Consider the following 16,806-nt stretch of genomic DNA (forward strand, 5'->3'; position numbering starts at 1 on the left):
TCTGTACAGAAGATACACAGAAAATTTCAAGTTTTGCTTCCATTTTAGTTACTAAACTTTTTCTTTCATTTCATGAACACTTAAGAAGATAAATGGATCTCAGGGATTATGGGAAATTTGTAAGGTGGGAGGAGGAAATAGAACAGAAAAATGATAAAACAAAAAACATTCTCAAGGGGAATAGTAGATGACAATACTCAGTACCCTGCCATCCTCCATCCATGAGTACTTCCAAACATTCCCTTTCTTCTCAGCACCTTGGGGGTGGCTGGCTTTAGAAAAGATGACCACATAAAAAATACCCGGCTGTGGATAGGAAGTACTTGACACCCACCAATGGCTAGGTCACTTTGGTTCTTACACTTTTGAAATTCAAGAAAACCCTGGGAGGTCCATGGGAGACTGGGTGGAGAAAGTAATCTTTTAAAGGGTGTGGAATTCCATTCCTGATTGTCTCTCTTTCACTACCCAAATTCAACTTCGTTGTTCTCCCACGGAAGTTAACTAGTATTTGACAAAGCCTGGCCCTTTAAGATGTGTTTTCATTAATATTTAACCACTATGAATACACCAAGAATGTGACAATTTGTCGGTAGGTCAGGATATTTATTACAGGAGAGCACTGGCTTGAAGATGAGGGATGGTTCTCAGGCTCAGCATGCAGTGGGCATCAAGAGGGAGCTATTTATATGGGGGTGATCCCTTGTTCCCATCACTAACTCTGTTTCAATTTCTCCTCTCCCCATGAACTCTGCACCTTCATGGGAGGAATCCAAACTTGCTCTAATTGCCAGTGTGGCTCAGCCTCTGTCTGCAAACAAGGAGGCCACCACTATTCATAGGTGAGATCTAGTACATTCTAGTCTGCACTTGTCATCCTTGCAAAGCTGTTTCTAGCGCTGTGGGTAGTTCCTACAGATTTATACACATCCTCTGGCCAACAATGCAACCTAAGATTTCCTTAACTTCTCCTCCAGCCCAAATCATCATCCCAAGACAAGACCTGTGCATTTTTTGAAAAAGGAAATTTAAGTTGCTGCTTTAGGGACTTAGCCTTAACCAGATTCTAAATAATGCATCTAACTCTAGTTCATGATCTGAAGGCATTTGCACATTGAAAAATAATTTATAGTTTGCTAGCCATTGATTTATTCAATGTTCAGAATTAGTAATAGCTCTATTTGGATGTAGAATCATATGTATTATAGAAAAACAGACACAGTGCCTTCCTTCCCTCCTAAGCCCAGTCTTGGTCCTCTCCTACTGGAATCCAAGAGGATGATGGTAATGACAGATCTGATCATCAGAGTTGGACTACTAAAGGGAAATAAGATTTGAGCCCAGAGTAGTCATAAATCAGATAGTTTCAATTCTGTGCTGAATTACAAGGCAGATGACATTTCTTTTTCTTTATGTATGAGCATTTTTGTTGGTATTTTCTTTCTTCTCAGTGAGCAAGAAGTTTTTTTTAAGCTTTTCCTTCAACAGAGATAAAGTCTATTATTCATAAATGCACTAACATATTCATAAGCATATTGAATATCAAGTATATTTGTAACACTGTGCATCCTTATCCCTATGATGGATGCTGGAGATACAGTAAGTAGAATAGTGTGAAAATGGATATGGTCCCTCTGCCTTCATGGAGTTTCCACCCTAGTGCAGAACTTTAAAAAAATAGTATAATCCTGTCTTTTCATCCTATACAGATCTTGATTTAAGTAGTTCATTATAATCCAGACAGATGGCTTTCCAGTTCCATATCTCACATTATCCAATATGGCTTCACTACTAGCTAGGTAACAACCTGTACAAAGAGATAGCCAAACGTACTTTTATTTCATGAACAAAAATATTTTACACTAATACACTTATATAACATTGACTCTGCCACATAATCTGAAAACACATTTTTAAAAAAAGTAAACCATACCAACCGAAAGAGCTGTCTTTTCTTATAGGTCTCATTGCATATGTTACTGTCTTCCAAGAGCCTACTGGAAATGAAAAACATGATTTTTATGATATAAAACCTATGCACACTAAATGCCCTATTTTTAATGGGTGTCTACTCAGCTTCGGCACCCTTTTCTTGAAGATCAGCCCCATACAATGTCATGTATATGTATGATGTATAATTTTACCATAATCAGTGAATAGCAGCATGGTTTTCCCAACTCTAGGGTTAAGATCTCGACCAAAGGATTATGGCACTAATGCTACAGGAGAAGTGGGGAGATTAACACAGGGAGTGAAAGGGGAGAAGAGAATAAAATAAATTGATGTCATAGATATAATAAGCATCTAATTTAATACATGAATTGCGATTTTGGGGGGAATAACATTAAAATTGTTCTTTATTTTTGGGCAGAAGAGAAATACTGTCATTCTAGATGCAAGCATCCAAGAAATATATTGATTTTTGGAGAAGAACAAAGCAATTAAATTTTGCCATATTGGGACCAAGAAGAGCCCACATATACAACACAAATATGTGACCAATTATTATATTTCTGAAGATAATCAAATTAGAATACAAGGGACACTTAATAGATTAAAGCAGTTTTTTTTTTTTTTTTTTTTTAATATACAAAACTTAAGTAAATGAGTTTGGATTAGGAAATAAGGTTGAAAAAGTAATTTGCCAGAAGACTAGGGAATAGGATTCTCATTAATTGAATTGTAAACACTCACTTAATCTTTTTTGGTAAAGATATAGAACTTGGAATGTTTCAGAGTCCTTCCCAAGATGTCAATGCTCGTGGATTTTTAGTTTAGTTGTAAATAGGGAATATTTGTCTGAATGTGTATGGATTCCAGGATAACTTTGAGAGTTGTTTTCGAATCCCTCATTCATATAGACTTGTTTTCTAATTCCTCCACTTTTCTAAAAGAGTCATGGAAGAAAAGGTGATTTAATTGATTAGGTACTTGAAGATTTTTGACTGCTGGTATGAATGATGCATTTTTTTTTTCCTTGCTAATCATCTCTATTGCCCAGTTTAAATTTCTAAGTACTGGCATTTAATCAAACAGCCTCCATTTTAATCATTTTATAGGAACCTACATTAAGCTGATACCTTAGATAAAATCAACAGCCACTTTTTTTTTTATGGAATACCGTATTTCCAATACATGGTGCCCATTTGAATGGATCTTAAATGTGATTAGTGCAGTTAGTGTGGAATTCCTTAATTCCCTCCTGAAATTCTGCAATTAAATTATGAAGTATTTTAATATTCATGTCTATTCAGAAGTATTTTTTAAAAGGCATATGCTAAATTTGAACATTTTTTTCTGCTATATTATGCTCCAGACTTTTATAAATTTAGTAACTTATCCATTTGAAAACCATGACCTCCCCTGCTAATCCTTTAGCCAAATACATTGATATATCCAGACCAGTTTTGATAAGATTTCCAAGTTAGCCTTTTCTGAAGACTAATATATAAACAATATTATCCAAACTATCATTTTTATAGCTATATAGAATTAAGGGGCACGAGCAGTGGTTAATAACACCAAATATGCAAATACTTTTAGCAGACTATTCTATAAGCCAATGAAACTGCAAGTTCCTGTGTGGTCTCAATATTTATACTTTTTTTATAGGAATTATACCTTTGGAAGGACCGGATGTTGAGAGCTTAATAAAGAAAACGTTTGAGCTTATGTTTGGATGTAATTGACAGAAATGTTTTCTGAAATTAAATAATTTTAGACATGTTAAGTAACATATATGTGTGCATATATATGTGTGTCCACTTAGATATATGTATTTCTTTATACATATATTCAAGAACACACTTATATATGGAGCATATAAATCTATGAATATACAGGACACACATGACAGACTTTGCTCTTATAAAGACATGAAAAATAAATTTCATTTTACCTGTTTTCCACAAAAAGGCTTTCCTGGGAGCAAACTGACTGAAAAATAAAAGAAAGGCATTGTATCAGACGTTCTGGATATGCTGAGGAATCCCAAATCCTCGCATGATTTTTAAAACTACTTTTCCCTTCCTTAGGAAAAAGGATTAAGAAAAATATATACAATTTTCAAAAAACATGGAAGTAAAAAGAGAAAAACAAAATAGGTTAGAGTTAGAAGAGTAAACAATTCTCATGCAGCCCACGGTATTTTTCCATCAAGTCATTTCCAGGATTGAAATAGATTTAGCCCGTTCAGCACCGAGGTCAGAAGAAGAGCGATGTGGTGAATGAAACTGCTGGAGAAACGTGACTGTCGCATTCTGAGCAGAGGTTTCCGCTGGTGGGTCGGCTCAGACGGAGCGAGCTGCGAGCTACAGCCACCAGCAAGAGCCAAAGAAATGGGGTCAAATCAAGGCAGAGCATGCAAACCTGGTACCATCCAGCGGGGATAGAGAAGCAACCAAGCCACAATCCTGAGAGTATTACCTGGCAATGCTAAACTTTCAGAAAAGCAGCAGAATGAGTGCAAAACTCAAAGGTGAAGAAATACCATATATCATTAATCGTAAAATAAAGGGGGCAGAAGAGTAGAAAAGAAGAAATGAAGTTATTGGGGGGGCGGGAGTCAAATTCCATCTAATATTTCTCAGGTTTTCACATAATAAAAAACAATGATTTTCTTCTTAGCTCCCATTCCCTAGCATTCGGTTCTCTCCCTTATGTTTAATGCATATTGTTAGGAACATGAAACTCCGTTATCATTTTATGCTGGGGAAAACTTAAATGAGCAACAAAAAGAAGTGCAGACAAAACATGGTGTCCTGTTCCTAAAACATAGTGACTACGTTTAGAAATTAAAACCAATCTCAAAATATTGCATTTCTAACATAAATATATACACATCTTACTGTATGTGTAGCTTCTGAAAGTAATGAATAACTTGCCTCTTAAAGGAACAAGAGAGACTTCACAAGCTCAATTTAAGACAAAATAAAACTAAAGAAATGATAATGACCTTATTATTTCAATAATGAATTCTAACTCATAACTTAAAAGATGCTGGTAATGTAACCACTGCTCAGAGAGGCAGGTAGGATATTGGTTTCTCTTCATTGGGCTACAAAAACTGTTTCTTTCTGCTAAGCAAAGGGCTGGGTTTGGACGTAATGTTTTCCTCAGTGTCTTGAGTACCTCATTGAGGGCATCTCTAGAACCATTTCTGTTTTAAGCTCCATGTATCCAACATGCATCTTGTATATTAAGTTTACAAAAACATCATTTAACAGAAAGAAAAAACAACCAATTAAGAAAAAGATTTTTCAGAAAATCACTTTTTCATTTGACACCTAAAAAATGACAACAATAAAGAGAATCAAATATAAGTGATATGTCATTGACATTATTCCTACAAAGATCTCTTTATAGTGTATGAAATACTCTATTCTCTTTATTCCTTTAGTTTTCTTTATTTCCTACAAACTTGAGTCAAGTAAGGGTACATGAAAGCAAGTAAGGTTATCTCAGATATACATTAGAAATTTTTTTAAATATTTTAAAAATATTTTGCTTCTCAGCTCTTATGGTTGCAAAGAGGTCAGTTTGAATTTACAACATTCTGGCTGCATGTCAGAATTCCTGAGACTACTGCTTTTTGAAGTAGTTGATCGAAGATATACTGACCTCTTTTGACCTCTTCACACTTACTAATCTAATGGCATTTTGGGGAAAGTTAAGCTTACAGTTCAAACTCCATGAATTAAAGATTAAGAAACTGACAAGGCAAAGATAACTTGCCCCAAAATGTATCTCTAGATTATCTTTCCCTAAAAGGGACCACGTTTCCTGGTCTGATAGAGCCTGATGGAACCACTGAGACTATGGCCCCTAGCTGGCCTTCAGGTTTGTAACTGAACCCACTCCTGTGGCTTCCAGCCAAACAAAAGACAGGCATATGAACTGAAACATTTACATTAGGTAGATGCACTCCCTGGAGAGAGCAATCATGGGAGAACAGAAGGGCTATGTACGCACAAGAAGACAGCTCAGGGGGCAGGAGAGCATGGAGGGGACACAGGGAAGATGTAACTATGGGGAGGAAGTGGGAGGAGAGCTGCTGCATTGTGGGAAATTGTAGTCAATGTCATGAGATAAAGTGTATGTGAGCTGCTGTATGGAAAGTGAATTTGCTCTGTAAACTTTCACCCAAATCACAATTAAAAAAAAAAAAAAAAAGAGTATCTTTTCCTGATTTTTATGGAAAGATCCTGAACAATCATTTCATCATCCTGCTCCATTTTCATTAATAAGACCGAGTAACTAATAGGGTGCAATTCAGTAGCTGATGAGAATAAACTTTTTTAAAAAAGTAATATTAATTACATGCAAATTTTAATAGCAGAGAAAGATAAAATTGTCACAGCAATTAAGTGCTACATTCAAAGCTGTCACTTTTATGCATTCTCAGATATAAAGGGCTCACTTTTTTAAAAAAGAGAAAAATGAGCTTGCCTAATGGCTTACAGAATTCTCGCCCACCTCCCATCCCCCAATGCTGGTGGCACCTCATGCCCTTATTATTAGTTCTCACAGAAGAGGAAGCTCAGCAAGTGCTCAGGGATGTTGAGCTCCTCCCTGAAGCCCTCTATATACTTAAATATCTTTCAGAAATTGCACTCCTGGCAAAACAGGTTTTTCACCAAAATAATGCTTTATCAAGCTACCCTTCTCAAAATTAGCTATGTTACGTAGAATTAATTATAAAATAAGCTGAAATCCTTGCCAAAGGAAATAAGAGAGTTAAGATATTTCAAATATCACTGATTACCAAAAATACATTTACAATTTTTTAAAGACTAAATTAGTGTGTGCTCTGGCTGAAATCACACATGCATACACACACTTGGATGCACGCACACACACACACACTTCAGACACTGTGATATATTTGGTAAAATATTCAAGAACATTCTTAATTTTAAAGTAAATTGGACTTCTGTTAGGTTAAATGCAAGCAACAGGAAGTAGTTTTGCATTCTCTCTTGATACTCCAAGTAGAGAACAAACAAACAAATTCTGCTGAAGTATATCAATATTTTAACCTGTCTGAGTGACTCTACTACTTAAATAATAATTGCCAAGAAAAGCTGGTTTATTGGCTCTGTTTTAAATTATGAAGGAATTAAAGATCAGCTAAATAGAAGATGAAACTTGTATAATGTAGTTTCCTTATGCTGGATTCTTGCATTTGGTTTATAATTGATTTAGGATAATCTAATCATCTTACTGTGTATCTTAACGATTTGGGCACTGATTGTGATCATTTGAGAACCTGAAAGCGAGTAAGATGAAGCTCCCCAAAAGTGTGGTATCTTTATGTCAATGGTAAGGAAGATTTGTTACTATACATATTCAAGAAAGTTCATATTGCTATGCTATGCCTTTTAAGTTTGTGTTAAAAGAAGATATAGTAAAGTAATATATGTGGCCTCTAACGATCCCCATCTCCTAGTGTACACAACCTTGTGTAGTTTTTTTAACACTGTACCAGGGTTGCTCTGTGTGTCCAACAGAATACAGCAGAAAGGAAGTGATGTCCAAAGTGCAGCTTCCATCTTGGTCCCTCTCTAGCTCTGGCTTCTGGATCACAAGTTGCCGTGTCACGAGGACACATAAACAGCATACGGACAGACCCACATAGTGAGGAACTGAGGTCTCCAGCCTGTAGCCAATAAGGAACTGAAGCTTGTCAATAACCATGTGACTGAGTTTTGAAGTGGTCAACCCATCAATCAAACCTTTAGATAACTCTAACCTTGTCCAAAAACCTGACAGCAACCTCAAGAGAGATCTTGAGCCAGAACCACCAATAAACTATTCGCAGATTGCTGACCCACAGAAACCATGAAGTAGTAAGTGTTTGCTGTGTTAAGCTCTCAAATTTTGGGCTAATTTGTTATGCTGCACTAGGTAATTAGTATACAGAGAATATCAGTGGTATGTCCAAACATCTCTAGGAGAGCTGCAGGTCTAGGGAAAAGGCTGTGGCCATGCTTTTCTCCCTCTTAACCTTTTCGGTGTCATGGAAACTTGTAATATGGTAAACAATAGGGATGTTTCTTTAAAAAAACAAATTCATACATGCTCATGGCACATTTTGCACATAATATCAGGGGCAATCCCTAAACTTATTCTGTGAGAATACTGGGCACACAAGATGCTGGTTAAAAACTCCTGCCCTTGGAGATGACGTGAAAGAGTTATGTCAGAAACAGGAGGTCAGATACCCCACATGAATTAGTAATGCTGCAAGTACTGGTCACCAGAAGGTCTACACTAAGAAGCTTATATCCTTGTTCTATTATGACTAGAACAGATTCTTGCATCACTTCATTCTGGTACCCAGCAAACACACTGAAAGCTCTACCATATGTCAGAGCTATGCTTTGCACCATCTATTATTCTGATCATAATAACAATCTAAGTCACACACACTATGCAAAATTTTCTGGAATGGAAGTCAAACGCCCAACTGTGGCTACTTCCATCCTAACAATTTACTAATACCAGAGCTCTGGGACAGATCTAGCCAACTGTCAGGGTGTCATTTTATTGTACCCAAGAAAGACAGAGTAGATCCAGAAGAGATCACGTTGTTGTTGTTGTTGTTATGTATGTACCATCGAGTCGGACCTGACTCATAGTGACCCGTCCTTGGGTTTCCGAGGCAGTATCACTATGGAAGTAGATTGCCCCATCTTCCTTCCGAGGAGTGGCTGATGAGTTTGAACCGCCAGCCTTCTGGTTAGCAGTAAAGTGTCTTAGGCACTATGCTACCAGAGCATAGAAACCTGTAAAAACTGTGACGGAAGTGCAGTGTTGCAGGGGTTTGAACTTTCCCAAGGCTGCATATCAAAGCAGCACTGGTTGAGCAGAGCAACTGGCCTGGACCTAAAACCACCTTCCACAAGTCCTCAACCAGGCTAAGCATTGAAGCGCAGGGCTCAAGGCTGATATCATATAACTTCCAGTATCAAATCACAACCAAGGTCAGATACCCAACTGACTTAGCAAAGCTGGAAGGGTTGGCCACTGAAAAGTCTACACAAAGAAGCTCAGACTTCTACTTCTGCAGAAGGAAGAACACACAACACTTTAGGAACAGGCAAACAATTTTATAGTCTGGAAGGAAATGCTACAGGACTAGCTCCCCTTTTTAACTTTCTTGTATTTAAACCCCACTTGTAAGGTTTTTTTTTCTTCCCATCTTGTAATATATGTTAATTCTCTTTCATTTTTGTCCCAGTGATCAAAAAGACAAAAAAAAATTCTGTTAGGATTTGGACAAAATAAATTATATGATGATTTCTTGGCAAATTACTCTTCTTTCTTGTCTGTAATTTGTTCTCTGCACAATGTTGATATTAAAAAGGATACAATACTGGAATATTTGCTGGTTAACATGGATGTGAAGCCATTTCTTTAAACCTGATTACCTCTCTCTAAGGTTGAGTTTCATTTTACTGAACAGACTTAGACTTGTGTATCCTACAAGTCATAACCTTTGGCTACTTTTCCATCACTTCTGTGAACCAGGTCCTCTTCCAGAAACACCTCTAGATTGCTGCAGTTCGATTTGTTCCCTGGCTCCAGCCTCCTTACTGCCTGCCAGCTCACTGTCTGGGGAATGAGGTTGCCTTACTGCTGATGGAAGGACCGCACTAAAGAGGCAATTAAAACAACTACTCACATCGTGTGCAAATATTCTCTCCCTCACTCTCTGATATTCCTCTTCTCTCTCTTCAATTGATTTACTTCGTCTGTCATCTCTAAATGGATGCATTCTGTTTTGCTGAACAGAAAAAAGAAATCAGGAGGGTTATCCAAGTTGAGCTGTTAGAAATCTGCAGTTAAGCAACTGTCAGCTGAGAATAATAAATGTTCATTTAAAGAAATGGGACATGAAAAGTCTCCAGCCCCCTGGTCCATAAGGAGGCCATGGAGGCGTACATGTACAGTGTGTGTGCACATGTGCATGCATGTGTGTGTGTGTGACATGCAATGACGGGTGATGTCTGCTGCACCTGGTTGCTTTCTTGCTGGCTGGAAGTAGCACAGATGTTTCAGAAATGAAAACACCTGGAAGTGCCTCAGGTAGTTAGCCAATTCAGATAGACGGTGGGTCACCAGTGATGGACTCTGTCTCCTTTGCTAACCTGCATGATTTTGAATCCTCCAAAAGAGGCAAGCTGTTGGTGAAGTGGCTGGTTCAAAGTGGCCGAGGGAAGAAATGGCTTTGAAAACGTGGGACTGGAGAAACAGAAGTGAGTAAATAAAGTCAGGGCCACACAGAATTTGTTGACACTTTTTCTCTGTATCCTAATTTGTATTTTTTTATTCACTCACTCAAGACTGGTCCTGTGAGTTGCATCTGGGATGGACAGTAAGACCTAAGACTTCAAATTTAAAAAGCCTGTTTGGTGATGAGAGCCAGTAGCAAGAAAAGTAAAGTAACAATTCAAAGAATCCAGCATGAGGACTGCTCTTCTTCATCCTCTCATCTGAACTCCTTCCTGCATCTTAACTACCCTCCCATCTTAGTCTCATCATTCCTCACAAGATGCTATACACTAACCACATTCATACATCCATTCGACAAACACCCACTAAGTACACGACACAGGTACATGTTTCATAGTCAACACGAGCCACAGTTTAGCTCAGTTGTGGTGGTGGGAGGAAAGGAGATACAAATGATGAACACGTTTAAAAAAAGTGCATCAGAGATGCACATACTGACTTTCAGTGACTCACTGAAAGTAATTAAAATAATAACTTGAGTGAGATGCATATTGTCTTATCTTTAAGAATTCTAAAGCAAAAGTTATTTTCAAAAAAGCTATTTTGATTGTTGAAGATACAAGGTGTAACTGTAATGGCATTTATGTGGCCTTGTACTGTTCTTATTATAGTTGAATCATTCTTTTGCCATTCATTTATGTCCTACCTTATTACCCTCCACCTCCCAGCCTTCCCTCCTCAATCTGGAGAAGAGACTTAGTGAACTCTCTACCCTTGTCCAGGTATCATGGACATAGCTACTCTAGAACAACGTAATGCTTTGTAACAAGCAAAATACACAGAAGGATACAACTCTGCTACAGTTCATGCAAAACAGGCAGACAATTTACATGGACAATAAAACATGGGAAGAAGAAGGGGTGGGAGACTAAAACATGAACTCAATTCTTTTCCGTGAAGACTTATTTTAGGATAGTTGCAAAATCCACCTGTCCTCACCATAACAAGGTTTGTTCTTTACAGCTACACCGGGTGATCATCGGTCCGTATTGATAATCCAGCTCAATTTGTGCACAACTGAAGGACAAAGCTGTAGGGAGTGGAACGACTGCCATAGTTACACAGACATCTGGAAATGCGACTGACAAAGCTTTTCCCAACAGCTCAGAGCTTGAAGCATCCCAATCCCCCACCCCCAAAACATGCAGCAGGAACTGCGCCAAGCACCACCCATGCAGCCCAACACAGAGCCATTGCTAAAGCAACCAGGACATTTTTCTTTTTTTTTTTTTTTTGCTACCCACTGAATGCCAAAGGGGAAGGCCAGAGGGGCAAGGAAGTCGGAGAGAGGCAGCAGTGTCAGAGGCAGGGAGGGTTGGAAGAGGGAAGAGGGGACAACAGAAGAACAACAAGAACATCAGTCAGCCCACCTTCAAAAACAACAATGTCAGCCACTCTCAAACTTGAGAACCAACCTGATTGTCTTCTTTATCAATACTAGAGTTATCTCGCTTCAAGATAAACCGCTTCTGGGATTCTTCACCTTTTTCATCTTTTAAATGTTCACAAAACCTTTGCTCTGGTCTGCCAGCAAAGTAAAACATATCAATAAAAAAAGCTTTTCCCTCCTGTTTTAAGTTATTTCTTAGTGTTTTTTTTTTTCCCCCACAGTGGCATTCAACTTAAAAAATAATAATAATAAAATAAAGTAAGTTTTCAAATGGTGTTGATACTAGAATTGCTGGCAACACACAGGTAAATAATAAGAAGTCACTTTGAATGCATTGTCAGAATACCTGTGATTGTTTTGAATTCAGAATCTTGTTTGCTATCATGATTTATTGTGTGCTGCTCACCATGGCTTAAAAAGTGGTTTAAAGCAACTTTTAAAGGCCTGCATCTATATAGTTTATATATGTATTCCTTTAGCTATTTTGATCTCCTTTGCTCCTGAATTAAAACAAGCTCCCATCCATATTCTCAAACAAAGGTACATGTTTAGAATTTAGGGTATCAAGTAAATTTGCTGTTGTCTGGAACATGGAAGGCCATCTCCCGCTATATCCTTCCTATCAAGAGAATCCACAGTAAATAATAATAATAATAATCTGTAAATTATTTCTGTCTTTCTCAAATGACTAATGCTTTGGAATCTGGCTCCACTGGACTCTGACACCCTTGACCACGTCTTATAAATCAATTCAATAATTGGGGAACTGGAGGTATTTAGTTTAAACAACTTAATGACTGATTAGCATGGGGAAAGTGCTTCAAGCAGTTACACGCTATTGATTAATCAATTGATTTTTTATGTCCTCTTAATCATTTTGTATTATTACAGGAAAAGGCTCCACTTCCTTGTTAATTTCCCACAGTGTTCACTGCACACCACAGAATGCAATGAATGGCTTGGGCTTGGGTTTATCCCAAAGGGTGGGCTAAAATGTTTGTCCCTGGTTTAGAAAGAGTTGTAATTTATGACTCTCATTAAAGTGGCTTTGTCACATCTGATGTATCACTTCTGAAGCCAAGTGGGTTTTCCGTCCCCCCTGGGTTCACTGTGCACTCAGTCACAGGGAAGCCACTTCAGAGGCAATGATGTCTGTTGTTTATTATAGGTGGTAGGTAACTACAGAGACCCAAAATAAGCAAACAGTACTTTTAAAACATGCAGTAGTTTAAGGGTAATTCAATTTGTGATGAGAAGCATTACTTCATTAATTCTAGTAATATTGGTGACCAGACAATAACAGAGAACTGTAATAATATCAGCTATAGTTTCTAGAATGGTATATAATTTTGCAAAGTGGTAACATTTTCTTATTTAATGATTACAGTGAAAATTTGATAAAAGAGAAACAAATATTTTTTGCCTCTTCCACAGATAAGGAAACCACTCCTCAATGATTCTCCTAACACCATGTTTACAGATTTGCCCACTAAGCCACAGGCATGAGGGAGGGCCCCTGTTCAGGTCCCTGCTGAGGCTCGGCTCAGTCTCTCTGACTACACAGTCCACAAGGAGCTGGAGGCCCTCAAGCCTCACAATAAAGCTCAAAAACCTCTACCATTCTCGAAAGCAGTGTAAACGTTTTCCACCAAACTAAAATGTAATAAAATATAAGAAACAATCTGCAAGTGCAAATATGACATTTTAAAATGAGAACACTAAAGGGATAAAGTAAACTTGACCTTTGCACTGAAGAAGCCATTTACGGTAGAGAAATTCAGCACAGGTTGGTGTAGCAAAATCACAGTACGCTTCAATTACTTGCTATACTGTAAGGTCTTATAATACCACCTTGTACAATATCAGGTCACTGTAAATGATAAAAATTCTCCAGAAATTACTTTAAGCATCCCATCATTTTCAACCCATGCTCATGTGTTGTTCTGTAACCTTTTTTACACAGCAAGTGAAATTAGAATATGACTTAGATACAAATGTGGATTATATCAATGTTAATTAGGTCTTTCCTAATATTCCCAGGCTCTGTAGTCTGATAAACTCTAGCAAATCAAATTACTTGATTTCTGTTAAATTACAGGCACACTTTTTGAATGTGTTATACGTGTTTGAGTATATTTGAACTTTAGCCCTTGAGGTAACTGTGCACTAGCTTGGGGCCCTCTTAGAAAGTAAATGGTCTGAGAATGTGGCCTTGATGATTTTTGTGAGCATAAGGTGATTTGCTTTAGACTAAATTCTTCTTTGAGTTGTACAAATAGTTAATGTGCTTGGCTACCCACCAGCCACTCCTCGGAAGGAAAGTTGGGCAATCTACTTCTGTAGTGATACCACCTCAGAAACGCAAGGAGGGGTCGCTATGAGTTGGATCCTTCTCGACGGCACTGAGTTTTTATTGCTATTTTTATTTTTTGACTACCCAAAAAGTTTAAAATTTGAGTCCACGCAGATAGATGTGTCTAGGCAAAAAAATACACCTGGTGATCTACTGCTCTATTTCTGAAAAATCTGCCATCATTGAAAATCCTATGGAGCACAATTTACTCTGCTTTACTCTGACACACATGGGGTCATCATAAGTCAGAATCAACTTGATAACAATTCCTTTTTTTCTTTAAAGTTCTTCTTTGAGAAGAAAAGTATCAGAGTGAGAGTTCAATGTATTAATCAGAGCTAGACCGTGAGTTTCACGAGGGTAGGAACCTTGTTTTTTCCTTACTTAATCCAAAATATCTACAGCTCATGAGAGACTTTGGATTGAATAAGTAAATAAAATAATGCATAAATGAATAACAATTCAGCACAACTGTTAGAAACCATTGATGTGATCTAGGAACACATCAAAAGGGCCACTACATAAGATAGATAGTTATACTTCCTTTAATGATAAAACAGAAAAAAGAAAATTTGGTTAGTAGGAGCATAAATTCAAATTTTGAGCATTAGGGAAATTTTCTCTAAGAATCAGATTTACTTTTAGAGTTAAGTTGACCAAATAAAATCATGTGGTGACAAAAATAAAGATCGGCTTTTCACGGTGTGAGTGTACCTTCGGAAGGGAAGTGGAAACAGGAATGTTACCTTTTCTAGTTTTAGGACTTCTCCATTTGAAGCGTCACTGCAGCTTTGGGAGAGTTATTTAAATACAACTTTTGAAATTTCATTTCCATTTCTTTGTAGTGATGGTTTTATTTATTTATTTTGCATAAAAGGACATATTTAGGAAAAATACATCCATCACATAACCAAAAAGTAGCCAAAATTCCTTGTTGCCATTAATGATATAAATACTGTTAGAGGAAAAATATATCTTATTCTGACATAAATTATTCAATGTGAATTCTCAATAACTGCTCTTCAAATATCTTGTTCTGACAGTTTTCAAAGAAAAGGACTTAATAGTCTAAATTATTAATCCCTTTATGTTTTCCCAATAAATATATATATTTTGAATGACCATAACCATTTGAAGTTTGCTCAAAAAGAATAAAATAAACCTAATAAGATTTTTCCAGGTCAATTTTATAGAGAACTATCTATGGCTCTATAGTTGTAGGAAACGTACAGTTTAAATTCATGCAAGCTAAGGTATACCACTGAAGTGATTAAGCTAAAAAGTACTGGTAATGCACCATTACGTGACAGCTTTAAAAAATCCTTGACCTCTAATTTAACACCATAGCAATATTACTTCTCAGCCATAACATGAATGGAACTAAAATAATGTGTTATAGTCTCTTTAAATGATTATACTAAATTTTTGTAACTTATTAGTATGGATCCTTGGTGGCACAGTGGTTAAGCGCTCAGGTGCTAACTGTCATGAGAATATAGCTCTAAGACAAAAATTCCCCAAGCTACAAAAAAGCAGGATATTCATTAAATTAATGATGACTAAACTTTACTACATATTTCATGGCCATGCAGCATGCATGCCTAATTTTTTTCTGTTGGACTTTAGCCCTTGAGGTACTATTTCTATCTTCCTCTACACATCATTAAAAAGTAGAAAAAATACATTTCATGATTCTTTTCAATGGAAAATAGTTTCTTCTTCTCAAGGTAAAATTGTTTTCCTGAAATTCTTAGCATTCATTTACTCTTCTACTCTGGCACTCATTATCCATGTGCAGTGAACAGCACTACAGTTTTCAGTCAGCTTGCTGGCATCCCTTATCAAAACTGCTTAAGCAATTCAGCAAAGGAGGTTATTTTGCACAACAGAATAAAATAATTTGATGGTTAGGTTTAACTCCTCATTGTTCCTTAGTTATATATAACTCACTCATTGAGAAGCAGTAGCTGAGTGAAATGCTATGAAAGACAACCAAACTCCATCGTCTGGTCAGTCAATTTCTATTTTGGTTAGACTATTTTTCCCTTGAACTTTGAAATAAAGTAGCACTCATTATTATTAGGAACTCCGGTGGCACAGTGCCTAAGGCATCTGACTGCTAACCAGAAGGTTGGCGGTTCAAATTCACCAGCCACCCCATGGAAGGAGGATGTGGCAATCTACTTATGTAAAGATTTACCACCTTGGAAACCCAATGGGGGTTGCTACGAATCAGAATTGTCTTGATGGCAGTGAGTGTCAATATTATTATTTTTTACATCTTTTGATCTTGAAGTATTTTTCTTCCCAATAGTTAAGTTAAATCTCCTACACAAAAACAAAGACATATTCCACTAAACATGGAAAAGCACAAAGGGGAAGTCTTGGATTTCAATCCAAGTAACTAAGAGGGGTCATCAATATGCTTAAACAACTCAGCAAAGGAAGGTTATTTTGCACAACAGAATAAAATAATTTGATGATGCTTAACATCTATCAAAACATGTTAATTATCAAACATCAGAGAAATCTAAGTGGCACTGCTCATATACTACTTTGAAATTTCAACTAAAAAAATGCTGACAACTTTGATGTCTTCTATGAAAAAGGAAAGAAAGAAACCAATGTCCTTTTTAAATAAGTATTTTACAACTTCCACTATCATTTTGCCATTTCAAAACATTTTATTTTCTTTGAAATCAAACTGCACCTTACAAATCCATCTTCAGCACTAAGTATCCCACTTCTTTTATTAGTATATTTTTCT

The 16,806-nt window shown here is 36.9% G+C and overlaps 1 protein-coding gene across 1 annotated transcript in view; it reads right to left on the reverse strand.

Annotated features, from left to right (window-relative positions):
- Positions 1-16,806, reverse strand: part of ARPP21 (cAMP regulated phosphoprotein 21) — a 150,443-nt gene that overhangs the window by 106,797 nt on the left and 26,840 nt on the right. Inside the window, exons 8-11 of the mRNA XM_042782805.1 lie at positions 11,712-11,820; positions 9,686-9,787; positions 3,899-3,936; positions 1,938-1,997 (exon numbers count right to left, since the gene is read on the reverse strand). Coding sequence (XP_042638739.1) covers positions 1,938-1,997; positions 3,899-3,936; positions 9,686-9,787; positions 11,712-11,820 — 309 coding nt within the window. The remainder of the gene's footprint in view (positions 1-1,937; positions 1,998-3,898; positions 3,937-9,685; positions 9,788-11,711; positions 11,821-16,806) is intronic.

Source organism: Orycteropus afer, unplaced genomic scaffold (assembly GCF_000298275.1).
Source record: "Orycteropus afer afer isolate SDZICR_OR568_19922 unplaced genomic scaffold, OryAfe1.0 scaffold00473, whole genome shotgun sequence".
NCBI classification, from domain to species: domain Eukaryota; kingdom Metazoa; phylum Chordata; class Mammalia; order Tubulidentata; family Orycteropodidae; genus Orycteropus; species Orycteropus afer.